Raw genomic sequence first — 14,281 nt, forward strand, 5'->3', positions numbered from 1 at the left:
GTGTGTGAGAGGGCGTGACAGGTGGGGGATTTTTTGGTGATGACAACGGAAATGTTTTTGCTGTTTATGATTGAGGTTATTAATTGTTCCTTTCAAAGGCAGAGTAAGACTGAGAAAATGATGATCATAGTCAAGGCAGGCGAGACATTTTTGGGCATTGTTGGTTTCAGGAGAGAACATTTGAGTGAGAGGGCATTGTGTGGCGGTTGTATTGTGGTGTGGGTCTCTCGGTGGTGGCGGTTTGCTGTTGTATTTTTGGGAGGCTAGTGGTCAGTGCTTGCATTTGTGGGGAATTCAGCCAGCATCATCTTTGTAGATGTCAATCCCCAGCTGCTGGTCTCTGGGAACAGCCAGCCCCACCCAGAAGAAGCAGCACTTGCTACTTTCCCCCACTCCAAGATGTTTCCTGAACGCTGGCACCGCTGCTAGTCCTTCTTTGGTGTCTATGATTGCAAGTGACAGGAGAGCCGGCAGGGCGCATGCGCCGCGCGAAGCCTTCCTCCTGACGCGCACGCGCTTTATCGCCCGGCCGCGGTGCCTCCTGGGAGTTTGCCGGCGCTGGGAGTGCACGTGAAGCCCTCTGGCCTTGCAGTACCGGGCGTTGGAGAAGGCAGCTCGGGCGCGCGGTGACATCAGCACTTTTCGGGAAAACACCCCCTTGCCCGGTGACGTCAGAGGGCGATTTGCGCGTCACTCCCGGTGACGTCACGCGTGGCACCATGCCGAAGCCGGCGAAGCAGCAGAAGCCGGAGAAAGAGGAATGGGAGGGCGAGGAGGAGGCCCCGGCCGGCGAGCCTGCGGGGAAGAAGAAGGGGAAAGAGGGTGAGCAGCGGCCGGGGGGAGTGAGGGAGGGAGGGAGGCACTGTGCAGGGGGGGGGCTGTGTGCGAGGGTCACTGCCCTCTCACCCCACCCCTCCCCAGTGCAGCAAGGGCCCTCTGGGGGCCACATCACTGTTCTGCTTTGGTCGGACTCCAGCTGCTGCCCCCCCCCCCCCCATCACCACCCACTATGTTATTTAATGGGTGCCATTGCCCCGTATCATGCATGGCAAGTGCCAGAGGCAGCTCCAGGGGTTCTGTGGATGAAGGGGTGGGGGGTGGCAGGTGGTGTAGGGCTACCGTATGGCGCATGCACTGGGTAGAATGCCTAGGACACGGGGGAAGGGGGGGTGGAAGTCCTGGCCCTAAAAAGAAAAGTAAAGTGTATTCACCTAATACAATTATGCAGGAATCCCCTGTCATAAGCTCCATGCCAAACGCATCTCTCGTGTGTGTACCAGTATCTAGCTCTGTTCAGTGGCCCAGAGCAGTTTCCCAGGACACAGGTGCCCATTTGACAGCCAAGTCTGCAGCGCGGGGGCCACATTTAAGATGTGCACCTCCTTTTCACTTTAGCCTGAATTCCTGTTCCAAAACCCCATAATTGGAAGTCTTTGCAGGCCATACATGAGTTGGGATATGATGGATGGCCTTTCTCATAATTATTACAGCCACATCAAATTAGTATCACACATGTCAGCCCTGTGAGCTCAGCTGTGAAAGGATTATGTGTAGCTACAGCCCCCCCCCCCCCACAACCACCCTTACTTTGCCCCAGCCAGGCTATCCTTGCTGCCGCCAGTAAGACTATCTCTGGGGGTTGGCTCTCTTTGTTTCTTGGTGAGGGCAGGTATCACCCTCCACAGACAGTTGCACCACAGGAAGCTATCTTGGAAACAGGAAGCAAAGGGCACATCCATTCACAAAAGGTGTATCCTCGCACCAGGGTGCTGCATACCAATTTTGGTTACATTGACAAGGGAAATGGCGGGGTTCATGTAGACCGAGGGAGCTTACCGCTGGAGGAAGCTTCCACCATCTTGTTTCTCTCTGCCTCTATCTTTCCTTCTTGTCCCCTCCACTTTTTGTAGCACAAAGAACTTTGGAGATGATGATAGAAGGCTAAGTCTACTAATTCCAAGAACAGCGATTGTACCTCTAATGCAGGCTTACTTTTGACCAGTCGCATATACACTATCACCTGTAGACTTTTCTCCACTTCTTCTTTGGACTTCAGAAAGATTTCACTGGACCTCTGTTAGTAGAGTTGATCCTTCCAAACTCCTCAGTCAGTGAAGGTGAAAACGGAGTGCCCAAGGCAGAGGCAAGCTCTGCTCCTTAACCGTATCAAGGGATCATTGGGGGTGAACTGCTGCTGGAGCAACACCTACCTCTATGCCAACCACTGTGCTGCCAGGTCCTCGTTGTGTTGCAGGACCACTGAAGGTTTGTGCCATTCTCCCCTGTGGTGGGAGCCGGAGATCAAGGACAAGTCTTATCCTCAAGTTTCTGAAAGTCAAGACAGCAGGATCCCTGTGTTTTCACTGTCGAACCGCTGCAAACTGTGATTATAACCCATTTGACCCAAAAGAACCACCCAGAGCTGAATTTGGTGCTCGGCCCTTCTTCAAACCGCTGTTCTGCACTCTCGAACCAGATCACCATCACACCGTGCCAGCTGAGCGTGGTGTTGCCCTGATTCGAACTTGGATCTAATCTTGGCAACCACCGCTTTCGAACTGCCAGCATCTCCGTTGCCAGACTTCGACAGTCAAATTGACCCTTGGTGAACATTTCAGCTGCGGCATTTGAACACTGCACTAGAGCTGCACGAGTCAAGCTGCACATCTGGTCACCAGCTTCTTCGCTGTCAAACCGACTGCTGGACTAACCCCTGTGGCCCTCACGGTCCAACTTCTTTTAAACGCAACAATCTTCGGCTAATGTCTTAGAGGCTAATTCAAACCACACAAACAGTACCATGGAGCCTGGTTCGATGCCGTTGAAAGGTATTGACTGCTAACTGCCTCCTTGACCTATCTTTTGGTCCTAGAGATTGGTTAGGTCACTATAATACTCTTTTGCACCGGAATTCTTTTTTTTTTACACAAACATTGGTATGACTTGCCTAACTCTCCTGTGTCATTACCAGAGTGCTGCATCTTGCTATCTTTTGCATCTTTTTTGTTCTTTCCACAAAGAGAATTTTGTCAGTGTTTTTCTCTGTAGTTATTCTAAGGTGTGTCTAATTAAAGTACATATTTTTATAGAATCTTGATTGGACATTCCTTTATTTTGGACTGTTATAGATTGCTGTTTGCGCTGTTACAGAATCCCATTCACACCCCTTTTGGCTTTTTCTCTGCCCACCTTGCCACAAAAGGTGAAGGAGGTATATCTCTTAACTGTGCCCGTTTTCCTTTATTATTTTGATCACTGTTGTTTTATAGCAGTCTGAGATCAGAGTAGGTGCTTTAGCCACTACTCCTCCTCGTACTAATGCAGGTCAGCAGTCTTTTCGTCACTGCCAGTATCTATAAAATGTATATTTGAGGGTTCCATTAATGGGGAAAATCAGGCTGGCTGGGATGGCATGAGGGTTCTCGATGCTCCTTCTCACCACCCTCATGCAACTATGCACTATGCTCACTGGCCTGTTTAATTCACACACATTAAACACTTCTCTTGAGTGCAGGTTTAAATATAATGAAGCTCCTTCCTGTGACACGGCACTGCTGGTGTCGCTGATCTGTTATGTTATGTTAGGTTACTTTGCATTTATATAGCGCCTTATGTACCATTGGTATGGTCTGAAGTCGCTGGTAGGTCGAACGCCCTTGGGAACCGAAGTTCAAGTCAGTAGAGAGAGTAGAGAGAGTCAAAGGTGCGTGTGAGCACCGGATATGTGTGCAGCTGGTGTGGCATTAGTGAAATAGCTGCTTTTTAGCGGTAGGTGTGGTGGTTGAGAGGTCAATAGTATGTGTTTGTTCTGGCAGGATTTATCCAGACCGATTGTGGCTGCGTTGGGCCTGAGGAGAACGCCTGGCTGGGGGGTGTGCAACCAGCAGTGTTTAGTTAGAGTGATGGGGGGTTTGAGGCAGATGTTGGTATGAGAAGTTATACCGAATGGTGTCATAGTATCGCTGTGTTCTATTTGAGTGGTGGTGTAAAGAAGAGAGTAAGCGTGGAGAAGTGAATATGGTGGTTTACTGTAGGTGCTTGAGATTGCATCCGTTCCATGTACTCCGACTGTTCCGTGCATTATGACCATTTCAAACACTCAGACCGTTCCTTTCAAAGCTCTTTCAGATGTTCCATGCCTTCCAAACCATTCCATGTACATCACGCCATTATTTGTTAAGCACTGATCACCAACCCCCCATTCCCCCACCCCCCACGGAATAGAGTTTCCTTCAGCAGGTAAAGTTTACATTCTTCACAATGTTATGGCATGTAGCATTTTTCCACATTTAACATCAGTCCGTGGCTTTGGCCACATGAATGGCGTACAGTCCGGGATGCATCATGGGCCTCCTTATAATGCAAAGCAGTTTGTCTGAGTGTGTTCAGGCCACCACCCAGGTTCCATTTAATGTTCTATATACCACTCTCAGGTGTTGGACATATATTTATTCACTAAATCGCCCCATAACTGTTCATACTGAGTGGATTTCCCATGGTGGGCTGCAGTCATTATTTCCATTGTACAGATATTGGTGGCCACGCATATCCATTATTTCTTTGTGGGTACTCTGGCCACTTTCCAACTCATTACTAGGCAAGCCTGAGCAGCCAATAGGAGTGGAGCTGCCACCCCTGTCATTCTCCTTGGCTCTCCCTCATGCTCCTCCATCCCAAGCAGTATGAGGAGGGTTCCAGCTACGCGTTGGATCTTGTGCAGTTCCCTGATCCACCCCAGGACCTCATCCCAGAATATCCTAATACGGGGGCATCCCCACCACTTATGCCAATAATCCGCCCTCTCCCCGCATTGGTGCCAGCATCGAGGACTCATTGACTGGAACATTTTGGACAACCTATGTGTATCGTATTGCCATGTGAGTAGTGGCTTGATGTGAAGTTTATACTAACTCGCTATCTATATTTGCGAGGCCCCTACACATATTTTCCCCCACAAGTCAGGATATATTTCTGCTCTGAAGTCCGTAGGCCTTTTGGTTCGGTTCTTTTATCCTGGAGCTCTTCAAAGGGGGTAAGATTTCTCTGGATTTTCTCTCCCCATTTGTCCCCCATCAGAACTCACTTAAGCTGGAGGAAGGGAAAGACTGTTAGGGGGCCAATTCCTAGGGCCTCCTCCAATTCTATGATTGTGACAAAATTGTCCCCTTCCAAAGTTGACCCATTCTCTCGAGACCCGCCTCAAACCAAGATTGGAATCTCTCATGGTTGGGATTGTCTTCTCGGATTCCCGGTACCCAAATGTGACTTAGCAGGGACGGCCAAAAAGTGAAACCCCGCATGAAAATCTCCCAAATCGAACCCAGGAGTGGGTGGTTTCGTATTCTATCTAGTAGCTTATTCCTTGGGACACAGAGCCATTCCGCGACCATGGCCAGGGTCAGATTGAAATTGTCCAGGTCTAACCATTGGAGCCCCTTCTGCCCTCTCAGATGGGGGAAGCGTATTCTTAGCTGGACTGACCCGTACTATTTCTTGAGATCTGGTAGTCCCACCCACCCCCCACCTTATCCTTGGGTAACGTTAAAACCTTGTGTGTTGCCTTATACCCTTGCCACAAAAACCTCAGGATTGCCCTTTTTACTTCACCAATGAAGGCATTCGGAAGTCGGATCGGGAGCATTTGAAATGGGTACAAGAATCTGGGTAGACAAACCATCTTCACTGCATTTTAATCTCCCGAGCCACAATATTGTGAGTTTTTGCCACTTTTCTAGGTCAGCATGGAAGTTTGAGAGAAGGGTGGGAAAGTTGGCATCATATAGGGAGTCTAAGTTCCGTGTCACATTTATTACCAAATAGCAGAGGGTGTCGCCACCAATCGTAAGGCCCAACGGGGTGAATCTCTCGGTGTCACCCTGGTCAGGTTCTTGCAGTGGAAAAAGGATTGACTTGGATCTATTAATCTTAAGCGAGATAAATTCCCATGTTCTTTGATCAGGCATATGGCTCTAGGTATCGATGTTGAGGGGTTCCTTATGTGTCGCAGCAGGTCGTCATCATATAGAGCTACCTTGTATTCCTTCCCACCCACTTAAGTCCCTCTACCTGTTGATTGTCCGAGTCTCTGGGCTAGGGGTTCAAGGGAAAGGGACGAAAAGTATTGCAGATGAAGGGCACCCCTGTCGGGTTCCTCTGCCTAGGTCGAACCATCTTGAGTAATTGCCATTAACCGTTACCGGCGCCTTGGGGGACGTGTGCACTGCTTTCACCCCTCTTCTAAATCGTGCACCTAAATTTACCTGGCCCAATACCCCCTCCAACAAGCCCTATTCGACCCTGTCTAATGCTTTCTCGGCATCCACAGAGAGGAGGACCGGATCCCCTGTCATATTCCTTGATTCGTGGATCAGGTGCAGTGTCTTCCGCATCGTATCTGCGCCCTGCCTCTCCATTATAAATACTTTTATAGAAGTCTGCTGTGTAACCATCCTCCCCCGGGGCCTTCCCTAGTGGGAGCTGCTTCACAGCCTTTTTAATTTCTTCTCCGGTTATTGGGGTATCCAGTTCGCTAGCCTCCTCATGGCAGACTTTCAGCATTTTTACACACTCCAGATATTTATCTGTTCTTGACTTCACATGATTGGCCTCAGTTTTATAGAGGGTCTCATAAAAAGTTGCAAATGCTTCCGGAATTCCCCCATCCCTGTGTTCTAGTTTCTCTCTCCCTCTCCTGCTCCACCTTCTATAGCCACCACCGATCTCTCGGTGCGTGGTCCCCGTAGTCTTGTCGGCCAGAAGCGCATCCACCTTGTCCCCCTTTTCGTAGAACTTTTGTTTGAGAAGCTGCAATTTAATTTACAAACTATCTGCCCTTCTTTTAGTAGTCAGAGTTCCTCTCTTTTGTTTGGCATCCAGAATCCTATCTGCCATCCCCTCTAAGACGGTCTGCGCAACTCTGTCCAAATGGGTTATCTCCTTCCTCAGTCTACTCTCGATCAGTACCCTCAACTCTTTTTACTTGCCTCCTCCTTGATCAGTATCCCCCACCGCGCCGCCTTCCCTGCCTCCCATAATGTTGTCTTCGATATCTCTCCCGCATTGTTAATTTTGAAGTATTCGCTTATTTCACTGTCCAAGTCTTTCCGAAAGACTGGGTCTTTCCACAGTGACTCATTACATCTCCACTTTGATCCCTTGCGCGGGCTGCCGGCCCAGTCCAGATCAACCTTGACCATGTCATGGTCAGACAGGAGATGAGCGAGATCTCTCAGCCTGTGGCCACCTCTCTCAGGCCATCAGTGATATATAAATAGTCAGTCCTGGTGAAGGTGCCATTGGGAGCTGAGTAAAAGGTGTATCCTGTCTTATTTGGGTGGAAGCCCCGCCATGCATCCCGTAGACCATACACTTTTTTAACATCTTCTTAACTCTGGTCCGCCTCCCCACCCCCCTTACAGGGTCACGTGTCTCAGGGTTACCTGCCTGCCTATCCAATTTAGTGTCTATCCAGGGGTTGAATTCCCCCCCCCAAAGATAACATGTCCAGCGGCCTCCAGCATTATTTTCGGGAGTGTCTTCTGTAAAAATCGGGATTGAGTACAGCGTTGCCAGTGTAACAGTTATTTCTGTGCGATTCCCTGCTATCACGAGGGCCCTACCCTCCACATTGGCACATACCTTGGTGAGCTCGAGATTTGGACTTCTCCTGATCAGGATCCCCAGCCCTGCCTTCCTCAGGGGGCCAGAGCCCCCGTGCTCCACCCCTACTTTTGGGTTCAGAATCCTACGTTCCTCCCCTCGTGCATATTTGTTTTTTTGCAGAAACATCACGTCAGGCCTCATTCTCCTAAACTTCCTAGCCACCTTTTCGTTGGTGAGTTTAACCCCTTAACATTTAATGTCCCAACCCTGAGGAGGTTGACTTTTTGCGGGTCTAGTTCTACCATTCCTTCCTCTGTGCTCCTACAGGCCCTTTAATAATCCACAGCGGCCAGGTCATTGATTCAGCACCACACATGTTACCACTTGCTTTGTGCTCAAAGAAGATCCACCCCCCCCATAGCGGCGTCCGATCCAGCTCGGTTAACACCACCAAGCCAATTTCAGACCACCAGCGGAAACCGGATAACTCGCAGTCATTTCTCATGACAACCAAATGAACATTGAGCCCCCTTTGTCCCCCCCCCTACTTAAGCGTCCCAAAAAATTAAAACATTCAAAAATCCCCAACATTTTCCCCCCACACCTGCCCCTTGTTAATACATCACCCGGATCTCCAAGATGCGGGACATCCATTGGCCCGTAATCCATGGTACTTGAATATTCCGGAGGTGTAGCCTCAAAGTATTTTTGCTGTTCTGCAAGGTGCATGCGCAACTCGCCTGTGAGACCAACATTTAGCCACATGTTCTTGGATTCAATGCCCAGGTGGGCCGAAGCGCAACCCTTTCCGCACTCTTCCAGAGCATACTCACATTAGGCCCGCTACGGGGTGAGCCTCCCAAGAGCGTCGGGTGTTCCACTGTTTCCCACTTCCGGCTATGCCAGGGACACCGATGTCACTCGGGTCATTATTTTGACATTCCCTCGGTCCTTCAAGCATCCGCCCCATGGGAGGCATTCATTCTTCTGTATTTCCTGGACCCAGGTATTGTTAAACGTATCTTCACGGGATCGTGGTTTACCTCTTTTTCCTGTAGACCGTGGAGTTGAGGTTGCCAGTCTGTCGAAGTCTTTATAGCCGATGAAAGAGTAACGCGAGGAATTAGCCCAATCCCCTCCTGACGGTATATGACAGGATGGCACTGAACCAACTCCCAACGCCACGGGTGGCACTTCTCAGGATTAGCGTGACGTCGGGACAGTGTTTCCACTGGCTGAGAAGGCTTGATGAAATCACCGATGAAAACGGAGAGGAACTCAGGAACTTCCAAGGCAGTAAGGCACAGGTACCGGCAGGGCACAAGACAGACAAAGGAAAGCAAACTGCGAGAAGAAGCAGTACTGACAGGGGTCCCCACTACTACTAGGAACCCAGACGAAACCTCCTCCACCCTGAACCAGGGGCTGGCTAGTAACGAAGATAGGGGAAGAAAGGGTAGGAGGACCAGAAGCAAGAAGGAGTAAGGAGTAAGGAGAAAAGGCAGGACTGAGCAGGAAAGGCAGACCTGGAAACTGGAGGGCTGAAAACCTAGCACCAGGCTCCAGCAGCGCATACACAGTAACAACCGCGTTGAGACGCGTTGTCCCTGTGTATGCGATGCCTATTTATGGTCCGGGGTCAAAACGAGGCTTGGAACGCATGTTCCGATGCTGCGCATGCGCGGGACGTCGAATACTGACGATCCGCGCATGCGCAGATCCTCGCAAGATGGCGGCGTCCACGGCGCCCATCCGAACCGCGGGTCGGCGTGAAGAGAGTCGCCACCGCGGGTACAGCCTCCATGAAGGAGGAGACTGCTGCGGCCGTGGACCAGGAACCCAGGTAAGTGGCGCCGACACCCGCGAGCGAGCGCGCGGCGTGACACCATACCCCCTCCCGGACAACCCCGGAGCACCGGGTTTCCAAGGAAAGCGGAGATAGAAATCCCGAACCAGGCGCGGTGCATGCACGAAGGAGCGCGGTTCCCAAGTGCGGTCACAAGCTGGATAACCCTTCCAGCTGACCAGGAACTGCAGAACACCGCGCCGTATTCGTGAATCACAAATCTCCTGCACCTCAAATTCAGGGACCCCCCGAACCAGTAGCGGGGCAGGACGGGAACAGGCACGACCCATAACATCGGGCACATAGGGCTTTAAGAGGGAAACATGAAAGACAGGATGGATCCTCCAAGAGCGAGGCAAAGACAAACGAAAGGCAACAGAGGAAATACGCTCAGAGACGCGGAAGGGACCAAAAAAGCGGGGGGCTAGTTTCACAGGTAAGTTGCGTACCGGTAGATTCTTGGAGGATAGCCAAACCATGTCCCCAACATGAAGGACAGGCTCCGGGCTCCGTCTCTTGTCAGCCTGCTCCTTCATATGTGCTTGTGCCGCTGCCAAGGTACTGGCCGCCAGACGATGTTGATCGCGGATCAGGGACACCAGGGCATCTGCGGAAGGAACGGTGCTGGAATACGTTGGATGAATAGGCAGCAGGCGAGGATGAAGACCAGTAGAGCAATAAAAGGGGCTGAGTCCAGTAGCGGAATGAACAGCGTTGTTGTAAGCTGCTTCCGCGGTGTCCAACCATTCCGACCAGTTGTCTTGGGTAGCATTGGCATAACAACGTAGGTATTGCTCAAGGGTCTGATTGGTACGTTCAGTCTGTCCATTAGTCTGCGGATGATAGCCGGAACTCAGGGCTCGCTGAATGTCCAAATGCCGACACAGTTGACCCCAAAAGGAAGAGATGTATTGAGACCCCCGATCTGACAAGATCTTCTCCGGAAGACCATGAAGGCGATACACCTCATGTAGAAAACATCGTGCCATCTGAGATGCAGTGGGCAGCTTAGGAAAGGGCAAGAAATGAGCCGTCTTGGTGAAACAATCCACCACCACCATTATACAGGTAAATCCACCGGACAAGGGCAGGTCAACGATGAAATCCGTGGCGATGGTATGCCAAGGGTACGGAGGCGTAGGCGTGGGTTTCAGAAGGCCAATTGGCCTTTTGCGAGGAATCTTGGTCTGGGCACATACAGGACAGGAGTCCACGTATTGCTTTACCAGTGTAGCCCATCCAGGCCACCAGTACTGTCGTGCAACCAGTTCTTGTGTTGTGCGGACTCCACGGTGACCGCAAACGACGGAATCATGGCAATTCTGTAGAATGATTTTCTGGAGTTCCAATGTGGGAACGTACAGACGATTCTTGAAGAACAACAAGCCGTCACGTTCCTTAATGTCGGCACGTTGTAGTATCTGTGCTCTTGTGGGATCCGTACGTGTGGCCTCAACAAACTGTTGGAGCCGGGGAGTCATCATCAATAGAAAATGTTTGGATGCAATCAAAGGTTCCGGTTCATTGACACCTTCAACGTTATTTTCCAAAGAACGAGACAAGGCATCAGCCTTCGTGTTCTGGGAACAAGGAATGTACGTGACAGTGAAATCAAACTGTGAAAAGAAAAAGGCCCAACGAGCATGACGGGAAGTTCTGCATTGCAAAGAGCGCAGGAACTGTAGATTGCGGTGATCTGTGCGAACCACCACCGAGTACCTCCCACCCAGCAAGTGATGTCTCCATTCCTCGAAGGCAGCTTTTATTGCCAGTAGTTCCTTTTCTATCACTGCATAGTTTCTCTCGCTCACTGACAATTTCCTTGAGTAATATGCCACCGGGTGCTCTGTTCCTGTGACTGCATCTTGCTGTAGTAAGACCGCACCGATTGCGTAGTCAGAAGCGTCTGTCTCAACCACAAATGGTTTTTCATCATCTGGGTGTCTAAGAACAGGAGCCGACATGAAAGTTTTCTTTAATTCCAGGAATGCCTCCTCGGCCTGCGTGTCCCAAATAAACGGCACCTTGGTACTGGTCAGGCGGGTTAGACTGTTGGCCAGTTTAGAAAAGCGTGGGATGAAACGCCGATAAAAGTTGGCAAAGCCCAAGAACCTTTGAAGCGACTTCACGCCATGTGGTGGTTTCCATTCTTGTATAGCTTGCAGTTTTGCGGGATCCATCTGTACTCCTGTGTTGCTGATCACATAACCCAGGAACTCCATGCTTTCCTTATGAAATTGACATTTTTCGATTTTGGCATACAGGCCGTTGTGTATTAACCTCCGGAGGACTTCCTGAACATGCACTACGTGTGCAGTACGAGAGTCAGAAAAAACCAATATGTCGTCAAGGTAAACCCAGACAGAAATCCCAATAAGGTCAGAAAAGACATCGTCCATGAACCGTTGAAAGACTGCCGGGGCATTGCAGAGTCCAAACGGCATCACCCTGTATTCGAAGTGACCAATAGGCGTTTTGAAGGCCGTCTTCCACTCATCTCCATTCTTAATCCGCACCAAGTGATAGGCCCCTCTTAGATCCAGTTTGGTGAAGATCTGTGCTGATTTCAGAGATTCGATGATGTCCCGGATGAGTGGTAACGGGTACCTGTCTTTCCTCGTGATTTAGTTTAATTGACGATAGTCGATACAAGGGCGCAAAGTGCCCTCTTTCTTTTTGACGAAGAATAACGGGAATCCCGCAGGGGATTTGGAGGGTATAATGTAGCCTTTGTTCAGGCAATCCGTAATGTACTCCTGTAGGATGCCTTTCTCGAGTTGAGTCAACGAATAAATCTTGCCGTGGGGAATGATCGCACCAGGCAGAATGTCAATGGAACAATCAAAGTACCGATGAGGTGGTAATGGTATGTCCTCAGGCTTGGAGAACGCCTTGTGGTAGTCAGCATATTCATGAGGTACCGATTGAGTGGCACATAGACGAGTAGACACGTCAGCAGGATTGAGGGACTCCATAACTGCAGGAAAGGTTTCATGGATTACGCAATCACTAGGGCAACGTGTCGAAGTAAACATCAAAGAGCGAGCGGTCCAGTCGACCTGGGGATTGTGATACAACAACCATGGTAACCCCAGAACCACCGGAAATGAGGGGGATTTGATGACGTCCAAGGAGATACGTTCGAGATGCCCTTCTACAGAGAGCCACAAGGGATCAGAGTGTTGGCAAACAGGACCCGAAGACAAAGTAGACCCATCGATCACCTCAACCACTGTAGGTCGTTCCTTGTTATGTAAACGGATCCCCTTGGCAATCGCAAATGAAGCATCGATGTAGTTGCCGGAGGCTCCGCAATCCAAAAGGGCCCAGGTCTGCACACATTTTCCAAGCCAGGCAACACCGATTTTCAGGATCAACAAAGGTACTGAGTTCATGGGAGGAAGGACGGAATCAGAAGGACGGCCCGTTGCTGCCTTCGCCTCAAACAACGGGCCTGTTAGTTTTCCTGTTTCTTCAACGGGCGCAGCGGACAGGTGCCTAAAAAGTGGTCAGAACCACCGCAATACAGGCACAAATTCTTCTGTCGTCTTCTTTTCTTTTCGGTCTCGGACAACGGACCACGGACGGCACCCAACTGCATGGGTTCTGGACCTACTTCAGTAGAAACAGCTGGTCCGAGGTTCTGTGCAAGAGGAATCGATTGATACCTGGCGGACCTGCGGCGTTCACTCCGTCGTTCGGTCAACCTGTGGTCCATGCGTAAGACTTGTTCCACCAAAGCAGGCAATGTTTCTGGCTCCGGAATGTGCAGTAATTCATCCTTGTACTCCTCTCGTAATCCCCGACGAAACAAGGTTTTTTGAGTAATTTCAGGCCATTGTGAATCAGTTGCTAATTGTCGAAACCGACTGATGTAGCGGATTATGTCATCTGACCCTTGCTTGATCTCCATTAATTGATTCTGAGCCATGGCTGCCAAATTGGGTGGTTTAAAGACGTCCAAAAAGGCTTTCTCAAAGGCAGTGAAATCACTCAACAGAGGACTGTTAGTAGAGACTAGAGGTGCTGCCCAGGCGAGTGCATTGCCGGTCAGATTGCCAAGGATGTACCAAGGATGTACCCGATCTTGGCCTTGTCTTGAGCAAAATGAGTTGATCTGAACTGGAAATGGATCCGACAATGAGTACAGAACTCAGCCACTCGACGCGGATCACCATCATACTTCATTGGAGTCGTGTAAGCCATGGAGTTCTCTGACGGTGTGACAGGTTGTGCGGGACTAGCCAAACACCGATCCAATGCCTGTCTGAGGGTGTTGTTCTCCTGGCGGAGAGTGGTCATTTCAAGACGCATGGCACGCATTTCTTCACGTAGTTCCTGTATGTCGTCCATGTCGGAACTGGGGTTAAGGCGTCTCAATCTGTTAAACGTATCTTCACGGGATCGTGGTTTACCTCTTTTTCCTGTAGACCGTGGAGTTGAGGTTGCCAGTCTGTCGAAGTCTTGATAGCCGATGAAAGAGTAACGCGAGGAATTAGCCCAATCCCCTCCTGACGGTATATGACAGGATGGCACTGAACCAACTCCCAACGCCACGGGTGGCACTTCTCAGGATTAGCGTGACGTCGGGACAGTGTTTCCACTGGCTGAGAAGGCTTGATGAAATCACCGATGAAAACGGAGAGGAACTCAGGAACTTCCAAGGCAGTAAGGCACAGGTACCGGCAGGGCACAAGACAGACAAAGGAAAGCAAACTGCGAGAAGAAGCAGTACTGACAGGGGTCCCCACTACTACTAGGAACCCAGACGAAACCTCCTCCACCCTGAACCAGGGGCTGGCTAGTAACGAAGATAGGGGAAGAAAGGGTAGG

At 50.3% G+C, this 14,281-nt stretch overlaps 1 protein-coding gene across 4 annotated transcripts in view; it reads left to right on the forward strand.

Annotated features, from left to right (window-relative positions):
• The first annotated feature begins 481 nt into the window (after positions 1–481).
• The window catches only part of ABCF1 (ATP binding cassette subfamily F member 1), a 1,170,658-nt gene continuing 1,156,858 nt past the window's right edge, over positions 482–14,281 (forward strand). The window contains exon 1 of one of the 4 annotated variants that reach the window (XM_069635350.1): positions 482–822. In XM_069635350.1, the coding sequence (XP_069491451.1) occupies positions 720–822 (103 nt within the window). In that variant the 5' untranslated portion in view covers positions 482–719. The remainder of the gene's footprint in view (positions 823–14,281) is intronic. The other 3 variants (XM_069635348.1, XM_069635351.1, XM_069635349.1) reach the window with 3 other exon arrangements.

Source organism: Ambystoma mexicanum, chromosome 13 (assembly GCF_040938575.1).
Source record: "Ambystoma mexicanum isolate Mex_15411 chromosome 13, UKY_AmexF1_1, whole genome shotgun sequence".
NCBI lineage: Eukaryota > Metazoa > Chordata > Amphibia > Caudata > Ambystomatidae > Ambystoma > Ambystoma mexicanum.